Genomic DNA, 16,468 nt, shown 5'->3' with positions numbered 1-16,468 from the left:
TTTATCAATTATTGTTCATTGAACGGGAGTTGGTTTGTTCCCTTTGAAAAGTCAACTAATTTCCGATCAATGACAATAATTACATGTTTTAATTTTTCCTTTTACAATTGAAATATTATTCTTCGTGATGATTTAACTCCAGTCCCCGTTAAAACATTATTAACATTTTGCTTTCAAATTACTTCAAAACATCTTTCAAAATATAACTTACCAGTATGGATGCACACTTTTAAAATTATTCTACTTTAATTAAACTTAGGAGATAATTTAATGAATTAATCAATACTGTTTAGGAAAGAAATTATATATATATATATATATAGTTATTTATTTATTCAAAACAAGTTTTGTTTGCTTTAAATTGTTTTGCTTCTGGAAGTTACCAGAGATATATTGTTAATGACAGATATATTGGGCTGAGAAATAAATGTCAAGTTGGTGCATTTGAGAGGTTACATATGCTATTTGTTCTGGTATTTTCACCAAATAGATAAATTTACATAGTTTTCAACAAAACAAAATCAAATTACGATTCAATCGAAAGTTTGGATTTTCTGGTGTCATCAGCACTGTAGGATGGTACCCACGTATCTATAATTGCACCTACTGACACGGAAGAATGCCAGAGTTCATTTATATAAACAGAAAAATCTTTTCATTATCTTAATATGCAGCTGTTATGCAATTTCCCCTTCCATTTTATATAATAGATATATGGTTATGTGTGTGTATTTATATGCAAGATGATATGTTTTGTGATTTAACCTATAGTTATTTAATTCTTTTTATTTTCCTTTCCATTACTTTTGTTAAAAATTTCTTACATTTTTACTCACTAGTAAATCGTCTTTTAATGCATCAATCCAAAGTTTTCTGCTTATTGGTATTTTCGATACATGGTATATTTGTAGCTACGTGATAAGTAGAATTCCTGAATAAATAAAATTATTGATATTATCATGGGCTGCTAAAAATTGAAAAAAATTTTGATTCAAATTAAATAGGAATATTAAACACGCGTACGCGATGCTATATTTTAATGATTTAATTTAGGACACTGTTACATAACTTTTTAAGACAAAAAATATTTTAACCATAAAACTGTTAACAAATAGTTTACAAACATGTAACCTTTTAGAAAAGTTACATTTTGCAAAAGATCATACGTAAAATTATGCTTACGCTCTTCACATATCTGCAGTTTTGTGTAAAATATCCATTGACGCTTCCCATTTCTTTTTTCTGTGCTCTTTACTAAATGTTTTATCAAGGTTGAATCTCCACTTCATTTTCCGCCGACGGTATTAAGGGGTCAGACTCGCTCTCCCGTTTGCTGTCTAGTGGAAAGAGAATCCCGACTGGTTTTCCGATATCAATCTCGACAGGTGTTCAGACTAGTGACCAGACTCGCTATCTGTCGAGTAGATCGCAAAAAACGACCCGTTCTTCTATCTCGACGGTGTCCAGACTAGGGCCCTTAGAGGTGAGACAGACTGGTTTGCTATGCGATAAACGTCACTTCCGGACGGAATTTCCACTTCATTTTTCGCGGGCGGAATTTGAAGTGGTCAGGCTCCTATATACTAGGGGTCATACTAGTCAGACTCGCTGTCCTGTCTGCTGTCGAGAGGAAAGAGGATCCCAACTGGTTTTCCGATATCGATATCGACCGGTGTCCAGACTAGAGCCCTAAAACTGAGAAACACTTGTATCTGGCAGGGAAAAAAAAAAAAAAAAAAATGGTAGCTGTTGTATTACAGTTGCCATGCGACATCTCAACTTGGTTGATTATCAAACTTTCGCCCTTTAAAACACAAAGGAAACCCCGTAGGTTTACGTACCGCGTATACTGTTTTGTCGTTGGATCTAATATTTATGTATAGGAGTAAAGTAATTGATATAGCGTGATTATTAAGTAAGTCTAATTTTGATTCGTAACTTAAAATTCATTTTGAAGTTTCGAGCTTCATATTTGCATATTTCAGAATTTCGGTATATTAAGTAACTTGTTTAATTTTGTGATACGGTGTAAATTTCAGCCATTTTTATGATTCATATGTATTATTTTTTAAACAATTATTTACATTTTGCAGGCTTTGCCATGAGTACTAGGATCTATATAGGACGTTTGGCTTATGATGTAAGGGAAAGAGATCTTGAAAAGTTTTTCAAAGGTTATGGGAGAATTCGAGAAATATTGATCAAGAATGGTTTCGGATTTGTGGTAAGTAATTTTAAAGGGAGATTTTATGTTCAAATTTGAAGTACGGAAGAATTGTGTATTATCTTATTCATCATTCATCATTAAACGGTATGTAGGAGGAGTAAAGTAATTGATATGTAAAGTAATTATAGTGATTACTTCACTGTTGGAAAAGGGCCCACCAGCGGCCGAGCGGTAAAGTCTCTGAACACTGGTAGTTCGGTCCGAGGTTCGAATCCCGCGAACGGGCTGGCTGCATGGGTGTTATCGTGGATTTCCCCATGTGTAACGTGTATACGAGCCAGTTTCCCTTAGAAAGCCCTCCACGAAGGCATCCCTCCCCTTAGGCAGATAGCCCTATTGTGCTTTGCCATAATTAAATACACCACCATCACTGTTGGAAAAATTTATTGATATTGGAAAAATCATATATAGCTATCTGAAACAGATACTGTTTTATGCATTTAAAGGAAAGAGTACAGAATCACTCACTGCTTGGCTCGTTTAAGAATTGCGCATACTCGGTATGCGTGTACACTACGACATATTTTCACTTAAAAAACATCCGAGAATTGCACAAAAATGGCATTGCGCATACCCTTGACTTTATCCATGGACACATCGACCTATTTTCACTTATAAAGTCAAAATTGACAAAAATTCAGTTCTTACTCTTGTAAAAACTGCCAAGCAAATAAATGGGCGATTCTGCACTTTACCCCATTTACGAGTATTTTACTATATGCAGACGAATTGAAGTGTAAGGTAGTGATTCATTTTGTAGCACAAAATGTAAAACGCGGACTTTACTTCCCGAAGCTCAGTCGTGTAAAAGGTATATATACCAAATTTCAAGATGATAATATTTAGAGCTTGCAATTTTGATCAGCTTTCTAAAAGTATTCAGAAAATTAAGATTTTTAATGTTAACTACTTTTATTGATAAATCTAGCAATCAAAAACTGAATACTAAAACTGGATGCTTAAAATTAATAACTAGTATGATAGGCAAAATATGTTTTATATTAAACAGCTTCGAACAATGCAATCACTTTAGTTTGTATGGTGAAAACTTATCGGGGAACGTGCAGAATTTTTAAGAATTGCACAAACTTGGTTTCCATGTGCAAATTTCGCATTGCTACTCCCTTGACTTTGTCTGTGTATGTATCGATGTATTTTCACTTAAAAAGACTAAGGAAATTGACAAAAATTTTAATTCTTCTTACTCTTGTAAAAAGTGCCAAACAAGTGGGCGATTCTGCACTTTACACGGTAAAGCTTTTATAATTTTCTTTCGGAGGAATCACTATGGAGCAGCTTGTAACTGAGTGAATAGAGCTTTTTGATCCTGTCAAAATAAGGAAATATGTCTCCTGTCTATTACCCAGCCATGTAGAATAAATTATTCATTAATTCTCTTTAAAAAATGTATTCGTGTAAATCTTGTATGAAATAATGAAACACATGCTTCATGTTTTTTCCCTCCCCTTGAGATATAGTTTTTCCCATACTTTTAGCCTTGCTTATTACAAAACAAATATCGGTTAATCTTTGGATTATGGTAACTTGGCGAAAATTTGGCGACCAACCCTGCTACAGCAACCTGCTAGTTTTGTTTTGGACGCCTTTTTGTTTTCACGAAGTAAAGGCATGGTTTTTTTTTTAACTCAACATTTTTTCCAACAATCTGCTTGCCAAATTACGCTTATATTAGAACTTTTATGGAACAAAAATGCTTAATCATGACAAAGATTAGGTGCAAATTTGGGAGAAAGAGCAGAATCGCAAACTGCTTGCCGCATTTTTAAGAATTGCACATACATAGTATAATCCATGTACACGTCAACCTATTTTTCCTTAAAAAACATTCCAGAATTTCACAAAAATGTCATTGCGCACACTGTTGACTTTATTCATGTATACTGCTAAAGTCCTAGCTAGTAACCTTTATCGCCTTACCAAAATGTTCCCAAACTACCATCTGTTACCATATTCCAAAGATTAGCCCAAATATCATCAAAATAGCTTTTTAATAAAATAATTTGTTCAAAAAGTCTTAATCAGTAACTCCTATGGAAATGAGTCAGACATTTAAAATTTTTGTTATACATTTTGTTTTTGATCCCCCCTTCCAAAGAACCCATTGGCGACAGTGCCTTTTTTTTATTGCCATTCGTAATGCTTTTAGCTATAGAGATAAGTTTTAAAATAAAACAAGATAAATAGCATATATGAATCAAAATTCAGCATGATGTTAAGCATATGTATGTTAAAATTAGCTGATTTATCCTAACTAAGCAAGTCATATTTAGTTTGTTAAACACAATAATTAGTGCAGTTAAGTTCAGTTAGCAGAAAGGCATTAATTTTGATATTAAGCATATGTATTTAAAAATGATATTTTGTAGATTCAGGTATAGAAAAAGCATTGTGTTAATCAAGTCAAAATTAGCATAAAAAAGAGTAAGAGGAAATGTTAACATTGTTAAAATACATTTTAAAATAATATCTATTATTAAAGAGTTTTAAAAATTTGTGTTTATATCTTGAAGTAATCTGCTAGTTTAGGAAATATAGATTTACCTTTTTTATTTTTAAGTTATACATTTGTGTGAAATAATTAACCAGGATTTAAACATTTTTTACAGGAATTTGATGACTATCGCGATGCCGACGATGCAGTTTATGAGTTGAATGGTAAAGAGCTTTTGGGAGAAAGGTAAAGAAATTATACTTTTTTAGACTGTATATATTCAAAATAATACCTGAAAAGTATTTCAATGATGAGTTATGTAGTTTAAAAAACAAAGTACGTGCTTGCTAACCTTGGTGCATTTGAGTAGTTTACTACGAAAGAATAATAATTGCTGAAAATTATTTATCATATATATACATTCTGTTTTAATTGGCTATTTATGCCTGAAATCAATACATAAAGTAGTAGTATAAGTAGATTTTGTTTGTTTTGCCGTGAATGAAAATTTTGCGATGATTGCTTTAAAATAGATTTCTACATTTAATTCTTGCAACAAGTGACCTGCTGGGTCAGATGATCTACTCTGTATTTGCCTTTGCTTATGAATTAATATGAAAGCATGGAAAATATGTTGCTTGTTGTGATCAACAATTTAATTAATATGATTAAAATAGTGTAGAATAAAGTTTTTAAATTGAAATAATGCCACCAAATAAAAAAATAAAATTGCTGGATAAGGTCACAGTATAATACTGAAATTTTTAAATGCGAGACGTGTTACCAAATAAGAAATACAGTCAAAAGTCGTTAATTCGGACACCCATAATTTGGAATGATCCATAATCCGGACATCAAAACTAAAAACTTTCTGCGCATGCGCCGCGTTGACACATGCGCAGAGGCGTTCACGCGTGCGCGTAAGACCTTTTACGACTGCGCATATGAGTGTGTGCAAGTGCAGAATACGTTTTCGCGTGCGCATTTTATGTATAATGGACATATAAGCTAAATAATTATCTATTTCAGTTAATGTTGATGATTGCATTGTTCCTTAATTTTCGAATTGCATCCGGCTTATTATTTTTTGCAGACTGTAAGAGCAATTTTATAAAAGTAAGCTTAAACTTTCGATTATATCAAATAGAATTTCCGATATATATTTGTTAATATGTAAAGGATCTAAAGCGAAAGTATGTTTTGAAATCCGAAATCTGTTCATCATTTTCACGCTGCTCGGCGGCGGGCGCGTAATGAATTGGAAGTTGATTTGTCAGCACTATCCTTATCTTCAGCACAGATGTTTTTATTTTATTTGGCTTATAATTCCTTACCAAATGTAGTATTTCATCTCGATATGCTCCGTCTTTGATATGATTTTCTTTGATATGATTTAAAACAAGTTCCTCGTCATTATAATTCGCTTCCCATAGCGAAGAAAAGTGACAGAGGTTATTGAAAACAAAAAAATTTCGATTGACAAATTAGTCGGTGTTCTTGACACAGCAATTATAGGACTTGAACGGCGGAACTTTGTAACTGAACAAGAAATTATGTCTGTTTAATAGAATTAAAGAGAAAGTATTATCACATGAAACGAAGCAAAACTTAAACAACTTACATTGAAAGAAATGTTTAATAAAGTAAACAAATAAATATTAAGCTTTTTCTTTTTGCAAATTTTGATACCCTTTAGATCATAATTGTTCTTTATTTCATAAATTACGGTTTCATATTTTTAATTTTGGAATTTCTGCATGCCATCTTACGAGATTTAAACTGATGATCTATAATCCGGAAAAATCGATAATCCGGAATCGCCGAAGTCCCGACGAGTCCGGATTAACGACTTTTGACTGTAAAGAGGCCAAGAATCTTGAAAGAACAGCTTTAAACGTGCGTACCTTTTACTAAATGATGAAATAAAGAAGATGAAATAAAGAAAATGAAATAACTGAAAGCGTTTCCAAATAACATTAATTATGAGTTTAACACTTGGTTGGATATTGATAAGAAAACTCAAGTTGCAGTGTTGGGGATCAAAGAAGATATCTGCCTGCCGCTTTCTGAAAACAAGTTTCCAACGTGATGAATATAAACAGTTTGTGTTGGGAATTTTTGCAGAGGAATTCTATATACTCCAACTGTTAATGACTTTTTTGTAAGTAAAATACTGAGAGAGAAAGTATTTGTATGTTTGTAGTTATATTTAAAGTCCACTGATAGTTTAAAAAATATTTTTCTGATCACTTAGTGTCATTTGGTTAATACCAAAATAATCTTGAAGCGACATGATCACATTAAAAAGTGCAGGTTTGAGTAATTGAAGGGTGCCTCTTAGATTATCATTAAGGTCTTGTTTCATTTATGGTAACCCAAGTAGTTAAATACTATGGAAACCCTATTATGACGTAATTGGTTGTGTGAATGAGGTGAATTTGAGTGATGGGATGGATTTTGGTACATTGTTAGGGTAAAGTGCAGAATTGCCCACTTATTTGTTTGGCTCTTTTTACTATTATTTATTTGAGTAAGAATTGGATTTTTGTCGATTTTCTTTTGACTTTTTAAGTGAAAATCAGTCTATGTGTACATGGATAAAGTCAAGGGAGTGCACAATGCCATTTTTGTTCAATTCTGGAATTTTTTTTAAAGTGAAAATAGGTCGATGGGCACATGGATACTGAGTATGTGCAATTCTTAAAAATGTGCGAAGTGGAGGATTCTGCACTTTTCCCTATTGTTATTCTGTGGTTTACACAGTGGCTAAATGTTGTGAGATTAATCTGAAGTTTCTGTATGATTTCGAACGAAGGGGAAAAATCATTAACTTGTGTGTAAATGAAGGTTTACTTAGTTGCCATCATAAGTGTCCTGTTTGTGGAAATGTGTATGGTTGAACGACAAGATATTTTTGACTCTTACTTTTATGAACTCGTGTGGTGACGCCAGTTTACAAATTCTAGTTCAGATAATTTTAGGAAATTTTTGGATGCTGTTAAGGAATTTTGTTTGACTGAAGACAGGGAAATTTGCAAATAAGATAAGTGGATATTTCTATTGTGTAGTGCTAAGATGAATTTCTTTTTTTGTTATTTCATTGTTTGATTTAAAATGTAGTTTATTGAGATTATATATATTTGTTGTTGTTGGCTGCTTTTTTGGCTTTTCAAGTGAATATAGATTGATGTGTACAAAGTCAATGGAGTGCACAATGAGTAGTTTGTGCAATTCTGATTTTTTTTAAGTGGAAATAGGTCGATGTGTACATGTATGTCGAGTTTGTGTAATTCTTTGACTTATTATTTTGGATTTGTAGCTGCGATGTGTGAATGGATACTGAGTTTGTGCAGTTCTTTGACGTGTTATTTTGGATTTGTGTAGCCGATATTTTTTGTGCAAAAATCACTGCTACAGAAAGATAAAATAACTAGTAAAAAAATTGCACAAACTCGGTGTCCATGTACTGCCAGTTATTGCCAAGGGACATCCACAAATATGTTTTTACCAACAGTGCCTGCGGCTCATTTCGGATACCCGGCTCTTGGCTGAATTTGGCGAGTTTTTGGCCGCCATCTTGGATTTCAGAAATGCGCCAGAAAGCGCATTTCGAAATCCAAGATGGCGGCCAAATATTGTTTTCCCTATCCGAGGGAAGTGGACAGGGAAAACAATTCTGAACTGCCAAAAGGAAAAATTGAACTTACCCTTGTTCATGTTGACATGATGACGCCTGACATTCCCTATTTCTTCAATGTTGTACAACATAGTTAATGTTATATTACTAAGCATGATATGATAACTTACTAATTGTAATTAAGTCTAAAGTAATAGAACAAGAAATTTTAATTAACGTGTACTTTAACGAGTGAAATGTTTTGCATGAAACGCTATAGGGCGAAGAAGTACTTACGCTCAAACTGTAAACAATCGATTTAAAAGAAAGCTTCCAACCTAAAAATTTGACTTGCATGTAATTTCGGCATTATATTATTTGGCATTTAAATTAATAATGAATTTATATTTAAATTAATTATGTTATGCAGGTAAGTGTATGATAGTTAAACGTGATATATATGGATGAGAAATGAAAAATTAGAACATTTATTAAGGTATTTGTAATATATGGTAAGTTCTTTTTAAGAAACTTATTTTTCAGTATATAGCACTCATTTTTTTTTATTAATTAATCAATTTGAACATATATAGAATTTCAACTTTTTTTTTAATTAATCAATTTAAACATACATTTCTTAACTTATTTTTCAATATGCAAGAATTTCAACTCTTTTAATTAATTAATTTCTTAACTTTTGTTTCAGTATGTAAGAATTTCACCTTTTTTAATTAATAAATTTAAACAAATATTTCTTAACTTATGTTTCAATATGCTAGAATTTCATATTTTTTAATTTATCAATGTAAACATATATTGCAAAATGAAGGTACTTACCCCTAGATGACATTGCTTGTACAATCTTTGTCTTCTTAAATTATGTTATTTATATTTATATAAAAATTTCACTTTTTCACAAGAAAATTTTTATCCAGGTTCTCACAGTTTCACCTTTTCACAAGAATATTTTTATCCAGGTTCTCACAGTTTCATCTTTTCACAAGAAAATTTTTATCTAGTTTCTCACAGTTTTGCAAGAAAATATGTATCCAGGTTCTCACAGTCAACAAGTTCACAAGAAACTGTGTATATGATAACCAGGGCTAGAAAGGGGTCATATGTTCGTGGGCACATCATCCAAGGGAAGCCAAAATGATGTTACGAATTTTTAGAGTTGAATGTTTTCCATTTTTGGCCAGTAGTCGGGAGGGGCACAAAATCTTCAGTTTTCCCTGGGCGCTGAAAACAGTAACTATGACTCTGCTGATAACTTATAAAATTTCATTTTTTCACAAGAAAAACTGTTATAGATTCCTTCCTTGTTAAAATCCAATACTTCGTTTCACTGAACTCCACTCTTATAGATCGAGGCCTGTTCATCAGATCTGAAAAAGAACAATTTTTACAAGCATTTTGCATTTTGAAATTAGAAATGATTCCATTTCCACATCACCTTAAGACTTACACGTACTTAAAAAAAGAAAAATCTTTTCTTCTGCTTTTTGACTATTCATTTTAATTGAAGCATTACCAAATTTTGTAAATTAGTTTTTATAATTATATTTAAATCAATTATTTATAAAAAATATTTATGCGGGTATTATCATATAATTTCATTTAAAAAATAGGCACTATTTTCACATTACATGACGTTACATGCAGGTTAAAGTGATTTTTAATTAAATCTAAATTTGATAAAAAAAATAGAAACAGTAAGAAATGTGATTAATGATATTAGTGAAACAAAATAGTTACAAATAATCCCAATTTTTAAGCTAGTACGTGTAAGACTAGGAGGTAGGAATCCTGATGCGTTTTTTTTTACGAGGTTTCGCCAGGAGTCATAATCCTCTAATTTTAATGTGTACACATATATTTTATATTACTTACCATTCAGCACCACATTTTGCAGTTTTCAGCAGTATTACTTGGCAGTTCACTATTTGGAGTTTTTTGTAGAGAAAATATCCATGTTATATATGCAGAATACAAGATAAATAAACAAGATTTTAAATTTCATGATCGTCGAGATTTCCTGTGGTGGCAGCAGTTGCTCAGTTCCTTCGCTTTCAGGTGTGGCCCGCATCAGTCGTTTCAACTCGGATGTGTTTCTTGAAAGAAAAACCTGGCTATACCCCCAGGTACTGGGTTTGTCATCAGAGTTGATTTCTCCATCTGCTTCTTCCCTCGTCTAAGTGGCAGCAAAATGTTATTTTTGAAGTCCCTAAACAAAATATCCATATTATGCATATTCATAATACAAGATAACTAAACAAGGTTACGATAATGAAAACATAAGTTAGCGTATATATAAACACTTTTATTAAATGTTTTAATATTTTTTCTAAAAGTGTTCTTTCTGTTGTTTAGTTTTAATCTTTTGTTAACTACATACTCTTTTTAACTAGAAAATAATAGTTGAACATAGTACAAAAATACACAATTACCACAAAAGGGTGGCAAGTTTAAGAAGTTAATAATGTAAGATTGAATCCTTATATTTAAAATAATAAATAAACGGTAAAATTAAAATACTAAATGTAGTATGAAAATACATAATTAAAATAAACAGGCTGGAAACATTAAAAGTAATGAATTCACCTGTATATTTTCTGACTGAAGATTCATTTCTTTCCATGATTCATTTCTCATTTCTGCAATATTCTTTACCTGAAAGGGGTGATAAATTATCCTTAACAATAAAATGTTTTCTGGTAAGAAGTAGGCTGGAAACCTTTAAATTAATCAACTCACCTCTATGTTTGTCAATTTATCTGTCAAAATTAGTTTTCTTCTTTCTTTTATTTATTTTTTGGATTACCTAATTTGCAATAAAGTTTTTTTTACTGAAAAATAAGTAGGTAAACTTATACTAATAATAACTAAATAAATTTTACAGTTGCTTTTACTGAAGGAGTAGTATTAAAATAAAGTGAAGCACTAATTTGAAACATAAGCTGTGAATGGTTAAAATTTTGTCTTACCTCTGTCATAGTATTTCATGACATTTTGGATCTGCAGCTGTGAAAGAAAGTTTATTTTAATGAAGGAATAACAAAATATATAAAGAATAGCTCTCACATCAAAATAAAAGTTGAGAATAACTGAAATACACATTTACCTCTTTCTGTAAAAGATATGCTACATTTTCGCAACATTTCCATCCTTTTGTTTTCTGGGCTCTGTTTTTTGGTTGAATTCTAAAAGGAAATAAAAAAATAACAATTTCATGTAGTGAAAAACAAAAAGGTATTAAATCAAAATTTGTGGACCATCTGAACATTTACACAAATTATAGTAAACAATTTACTTGTATGCTTTTCTTATCATTTATTCCAGTTTTAAAACTTGGTCTGTGTTCCCTTACTCTGAAAAATAAGCACATAGATTATAATGGTATGTAATTTAATATTTAAATGCAATTTTTGTATGTATATATATGTAAATAAATAAATTATGTCAAAAATAAAGTTATATTTGTTGCTTTTACCCCATTTATCATCATCTTCCTGAATGAATGGTATATCATCATCTTGTCGGGCTGATTTCTTTGGAGGCATCAGGTCCTCAATTCCTTCGCTTTCTGATGTTGGTTCGTCCAACATTTTAAGTTCAAGGCCGACTTTTCCATGGCCTGGATACACAGCTTTAATGTCCTGTAGAAACTGAGCAAGTCTTTCTTAAAGGGCTTCAAGCGGAACCGCCTGTAATAATGTACAGCCATGTACTGCGTGCAAATATCATCTGTTCTCTTGCTCTTTATAGACCTCTTAAAAAGTTTGTTTTCACCCTCAAGATCATTTATAGTGTTCTGTTTATCATCGGGATCTACGAATACGCCTGTAAATAAAGGATTAATGAATGTTAAGGATGGAAAAAAAAATGTCACTCATTAAAAAAAAAAGACACATATTTACCTTTCTTGTGATTGGTAGTTTTATGTGTTGCTGCCGGAAATAAATTTTCTATCCTGTTATATTGTGGAGCAGAGTCAGTGTATATGAAGGTGGTTTCTGGGTGAACATGACGTTTAATGTAAGGCCACAAATACCTTTTACTTTTTCCTTTAACCTTGAAAAATAATCCTTCTTTGTCTTCTCGAAAGTAGATGCCTAAAACTACGATGGTCATATTTTTGGTTACCCTGCCGCGGTTGTACTTGCGGCGGGTCAAAAATGTTTCATCAATTAATATAGATTTTCCTTTACCACCTAACATTCTGCTATGATGAGAGGCAAAAATTTCACATACCTCACTACAATATGATAAAAAGTCAACAATAGTCTCGTTTGCAATTACTGGTAATTTTTGCTTTTCCCTCCATAGCTTTAGCTGCTGATTTATGTAACTGAAACTGTGATCTAGAACAAAGTACACAGTTATGACTAAAGCTTCCCTTATTGGGATTTTTCTACCCTCAAAAAATGTATTTTCAATGGGGTTAATCATGCCAGAGCAGTTGTTGCGATTTCTCAGGCTGCAGACCCAACGCCATCCGAGCTTTGATTCCTTTCTCTTGTTGCTTCTCATCGGTGCCTGGCACTTGGGGCAAGGTGGTGCCTCATCCTCTCTGGGAAGAAGTCCAGCATCGGTGGCAAACTCGAGTGCAGCTGCCTCTGTATTAATTAAATGCATGTCAGTAATTAAACAGAAATATTTCAGTTTTTCATGCAAAGAAGCCATATTCAAAAAAGTCAGTACAGTGACAGAAATAGTTTAATGAAATTTATTGTTAGAAATTTCAGAAACTTGGTAATTATGCAAAAGTCAAAACTATCAGAAATAAAAAAGTTTAATAAAGATGAAAAGTAATTATAAATTTAATTAAACAATATTAGTTCATTATAGGAAGATAGAGAAGTGAAAAGTTCAAACTAGAAAGTACTGTTACAAAAAAAAAAAAAAAAAAAAAAAAAGAAAATAAAAATAATAGTAATGATATGTATCTATGAAAACAAAGTATTAAAACAAATTTTAAGTGAAAAATAATATTAAAAAATGTAATGGATGAAAATAGATTAAAAGTAAACTTAGTTTTGGCAAAGTCCAAACCACGTTTTCACGTAAGTACCGAAGTACTGATTTTTTTCAGTACCTGACAGACAGACAGACAGCTGCACGGGCTTAACCGCGGCAAAATATGATCGCGAAAAATCTTCTTTTTTAAATTTATTTAAAATATTTTCGAAAAAAAAATATTTTACTTTACAAATAAATGTTTTTCGGTACATATGTTTTTTTAAAACATTTTTAAACAGAGATGCAGAAGAATAATAGGTATTGTTATTTTTGTGTGCAGATATGTGTGCTTGATGAACTAAAAAATGATTTTGAAGGTTTCGTGGCATATTTATCCTCTCAAAAATATGCAACTTGCTCAACTTTTCGATTTTATTAAATTAAATAAGGCCTATCGTTTTTTTTTTTTTTTTTTTTTAAGCACTGACAATGAAAGCTGTTATGTTCTATTTTTGCGTTTTTATCCCAAAGCGCGTTAGCCCAGAAGGGCTATTAATTTCGTTTTCGCATTTTGCGTTGAACTGTTTCTACCGAATATTATCGCTGTGTGTTATATTTTAAAGATATTTAATAATAAAGAATCAGCATAAATATACGTATGTTTAACGTACATAACATTTATGCAGATACTGTGATAAAACAACGGTACCTACAGCTATGAAATTTTGAATATGTACGTCACCACCCGAATATGGGCATCTGAAAGCTCAAATTTGTAATTTGTTTTATTAACTATTTAACATTTTGTAAAGCATTTATGTGTTTTTGATTAAGAAACTCGACGATTTCTAAGCGAGCAATGGCAACACTGTTCGGCACAAGACTGTCTATCGGAAATTCTAAAGATATGCTCTTCTTTTAAATGTTTTGTCATATTGCTGCTTAAGAGAGAAGACAGTTCGGATGTACAAAATTTAAAGACCGCATGTCTGTTGATTTTGAAAATTCATTTCCATTGAATTTAACAATTGTTTTCAGTTGGCGAGAGGTATACATCTCTGTTGTACACTATTATTGGTAACCTTTAATTGTTGGTTATTTGTTACATTTTTTTGTCTTTCATATTGCCCTGGCTGCATTGGAAATTTCGTGGTTTTCCTCGTGTGTATACGAGCCAGTACAATTACACTAATGAATCATATCACTTAAATAATGTGAATAATTATAGAATTATTATATAAGTGTAGAATAATTGGGTTGGTTGTTATGTTCACGAGTTGTGTGTAAATGCGTGGCTTTGTGTGATTATGTAATTAATTAATGAAGATTTCAGCAGCGGCCTGGCGGTAAAGTGTGTGAGCACTAGTTCTGTCCGAAGTTCGAATCCCGCTAATGCGCTGGTTGCTTGTTATGTTCAGGAGTTGTGTGTAAATGCGTGGCTTTGTGTGATTATGTCATCAATTAATGAAGGGTTCAGCAGCGGCCTGGCGGTAAAGTATGTAAGCACTGGTAGTTCATCTCATTACACATATACTAGCTACGCATATATACATTATAGACAGTGGTGTAACTAGAATTCTTGGTCCCGTATGCAAAATAATTTCCTGGGTCCCTAAACCAATAAATTTAGTGTGCTTAAAAATAAAAATTAAACTAAAGAAAAAAAGAAAAAAACGTGAAAAGTAAAAAAAAAAAAAAAAATCAAGGATTCCTGGAGCCAATGTTTTCATGATTTTTATCACATCTGGATTAATTGTTAAAAAATAAAAGCACGTTCTCAGGGAACCATTTGAAAGTTATGTAATATGAAGAAAGAATAAAAAGGAAAATATTTCCCCTTTGCTAACTGGTGAAATGCAAATTTGCTTTAGTCTGGGTATTTGACGTCAGATGATTTTAATTCTGTAATTTAAGACTTTTTGTGTGCGTGCGTGTGAGTGATAGATAATTGATATTGACAGACAAGATAATTGATAAACGTACAGAAAAAATATTACATCAATAGATAGTACTCTGTGATTTTACTCAACTTACGAACATAATTTATGCAATAATATACAAGTACATTTGTTTAAATATAAAACATATTTATCATAAACTTCATAAAGAAAACTATTTGAATATACAATTTTAGTAGAAAATATGTAATATTTTTGCTGTCCTTTTAAAAATCCTTTTGGTACACTAAACTACTTGAATACATCATTTTTATAAAAAAACATGAATGCTAAAGATTTTTCCTGTTTCTTTTTAATTTTCCCTCAGCCCGTACTGCTGTTCTTCTCTAATTCCCCCCCCCTCAATAAGTGTAAATTATAACACTGGTGACCGAAATTCATCATAAAGACAAAAATCTTTTTTATTAAAATTTGCGTCTCCTAACCTTCATTTCCGCAAAATTATTTATCAATACCTGGACGTCCATTTTCACAGCCAAGTCAACTTCAACGCTCAATAGTGATAGGTTTAACAACCGATCTTGTATCATAGTGTTTCTTAAATATGTTTTTATTATTGAAAATGACCTCTCGCTCGTGGCTTTGGTTACAGATAATGAATGATAAATACAATATAAGTTAATTGCACTCCCGATTAACTGCTTGTCATGTCATAGTATTTTACCATTGCTAATTTAGCTAAATCCTTAACGGATTTCAAATTTTGGATATCTGTTCTGAAAGTATTTATAAATAATAAAAGTTGTACTTCCAGTACATTAGCAAAGTCTTCTTTATATTTTTTTCTGTATTTTTGAAACATTATTAATAATTTCCGTATTTGTTAACAATGACAAATATTCGTGATTTTCCGCATGTGTAACGTTTATGAAGTATGTTGTGGATGCATATGTGAATAAAGCGGGTGCAGCCCGCTTAGACCGCTGAACACTGGTAATTCGGTCCAACGTTCAAATCCCGGCTAACGGGCTGGCTGAATGCGTGTTTTCTTGATTTTCCGCATGTGTATGATGTTTGCAGTATCTTCTGGATGCATACGTGAATAAAGTGGGTGCAGCTCGCGCAAAACCGTTTAACGCTGGTAGTTCGGTCCAACTTTCGAATCCCGGAAAACAGGCTGGGTCCATGGGTGTTTGGGTGATTTTACGTATGTGTACCGTGTATGCAGTATCTTCTGGATGCATAGGTGAATAAAGCGGATGAATCCCGCGAAAAACCGTTGAACGCTGGTTATTCGGTCCAACTTACGAATACCG

The 16,468-nt window shown here is 31.9% G+C and overlaps 1 protein-coding gene and 1 long non-coding RNA gene across 3 annotated transcripts in view; one reads left to right on the top strand and one right to left on the bottom strand.

Moving 5' to 3' along the window:
- Window positions 1–1,758: 1,758 nt before the first annotated feature.
- LOC118196788 (serine-arginine protein 55-like) overlaps window positions 1,759–16,468 on the top strand; it is a 36,731-nt gene continuing 22,021 nt past the window's right edge. For both annotated transcript variants that reach the window (XM_035368253.2, XM_035368252.2), the window contains exons 1-3: window positions 1,759–1,915; window positions 2,094–2,224; window positions 4,855–4,925. In XM_035368253.2, coding sequence (XP_035224144.1) covers window positions 2,102–2,224; window positions 4,855–4,925 — 194 coding nt within the window. In that variant the 5' untranslated portion in view covers window positions 1,759–1,915; window positions 2,094–2,101. The remainder of the gene's footprint in view (window positions 1,916–2,093; window positions 2,225–4,854; window positions 4,926–16,468) is intronic.
- Window positions 11,417–11,969, bottom strand: LOC146997199 (uncharacterized). Its single transcript, XR_015041192.1, has 3 exons — window positions 11,786–11,969; window positions 11,606–11,663; window positions 11,417–11,495 (listed from the first exon to the last, which is right to left on the bottom strand). It is a non-coding gene; the product is annotated as an uncharacterized LOC146997199 (long non-coding RNA).

The sequence above is a fragment of the Stegodyphus dumicola genome, chromosome 5, assembly GCF_044657685.1.
Source record: "Stegodyphus dumicola isolate Sdum_Otavi_A_Nest chromosome 5, ASM4465768v1".
In the NCBI taxonomy this organism is placed as follows: Eukaryota; Metazoa; Arthropoda; class Arachnida; order Araneae; family Eresidae; genus Stegodyphus; species Stegodyphus dumicola.
This window is presented reverse-complemented; position numbering and strand designations above follow the sequence as displayed.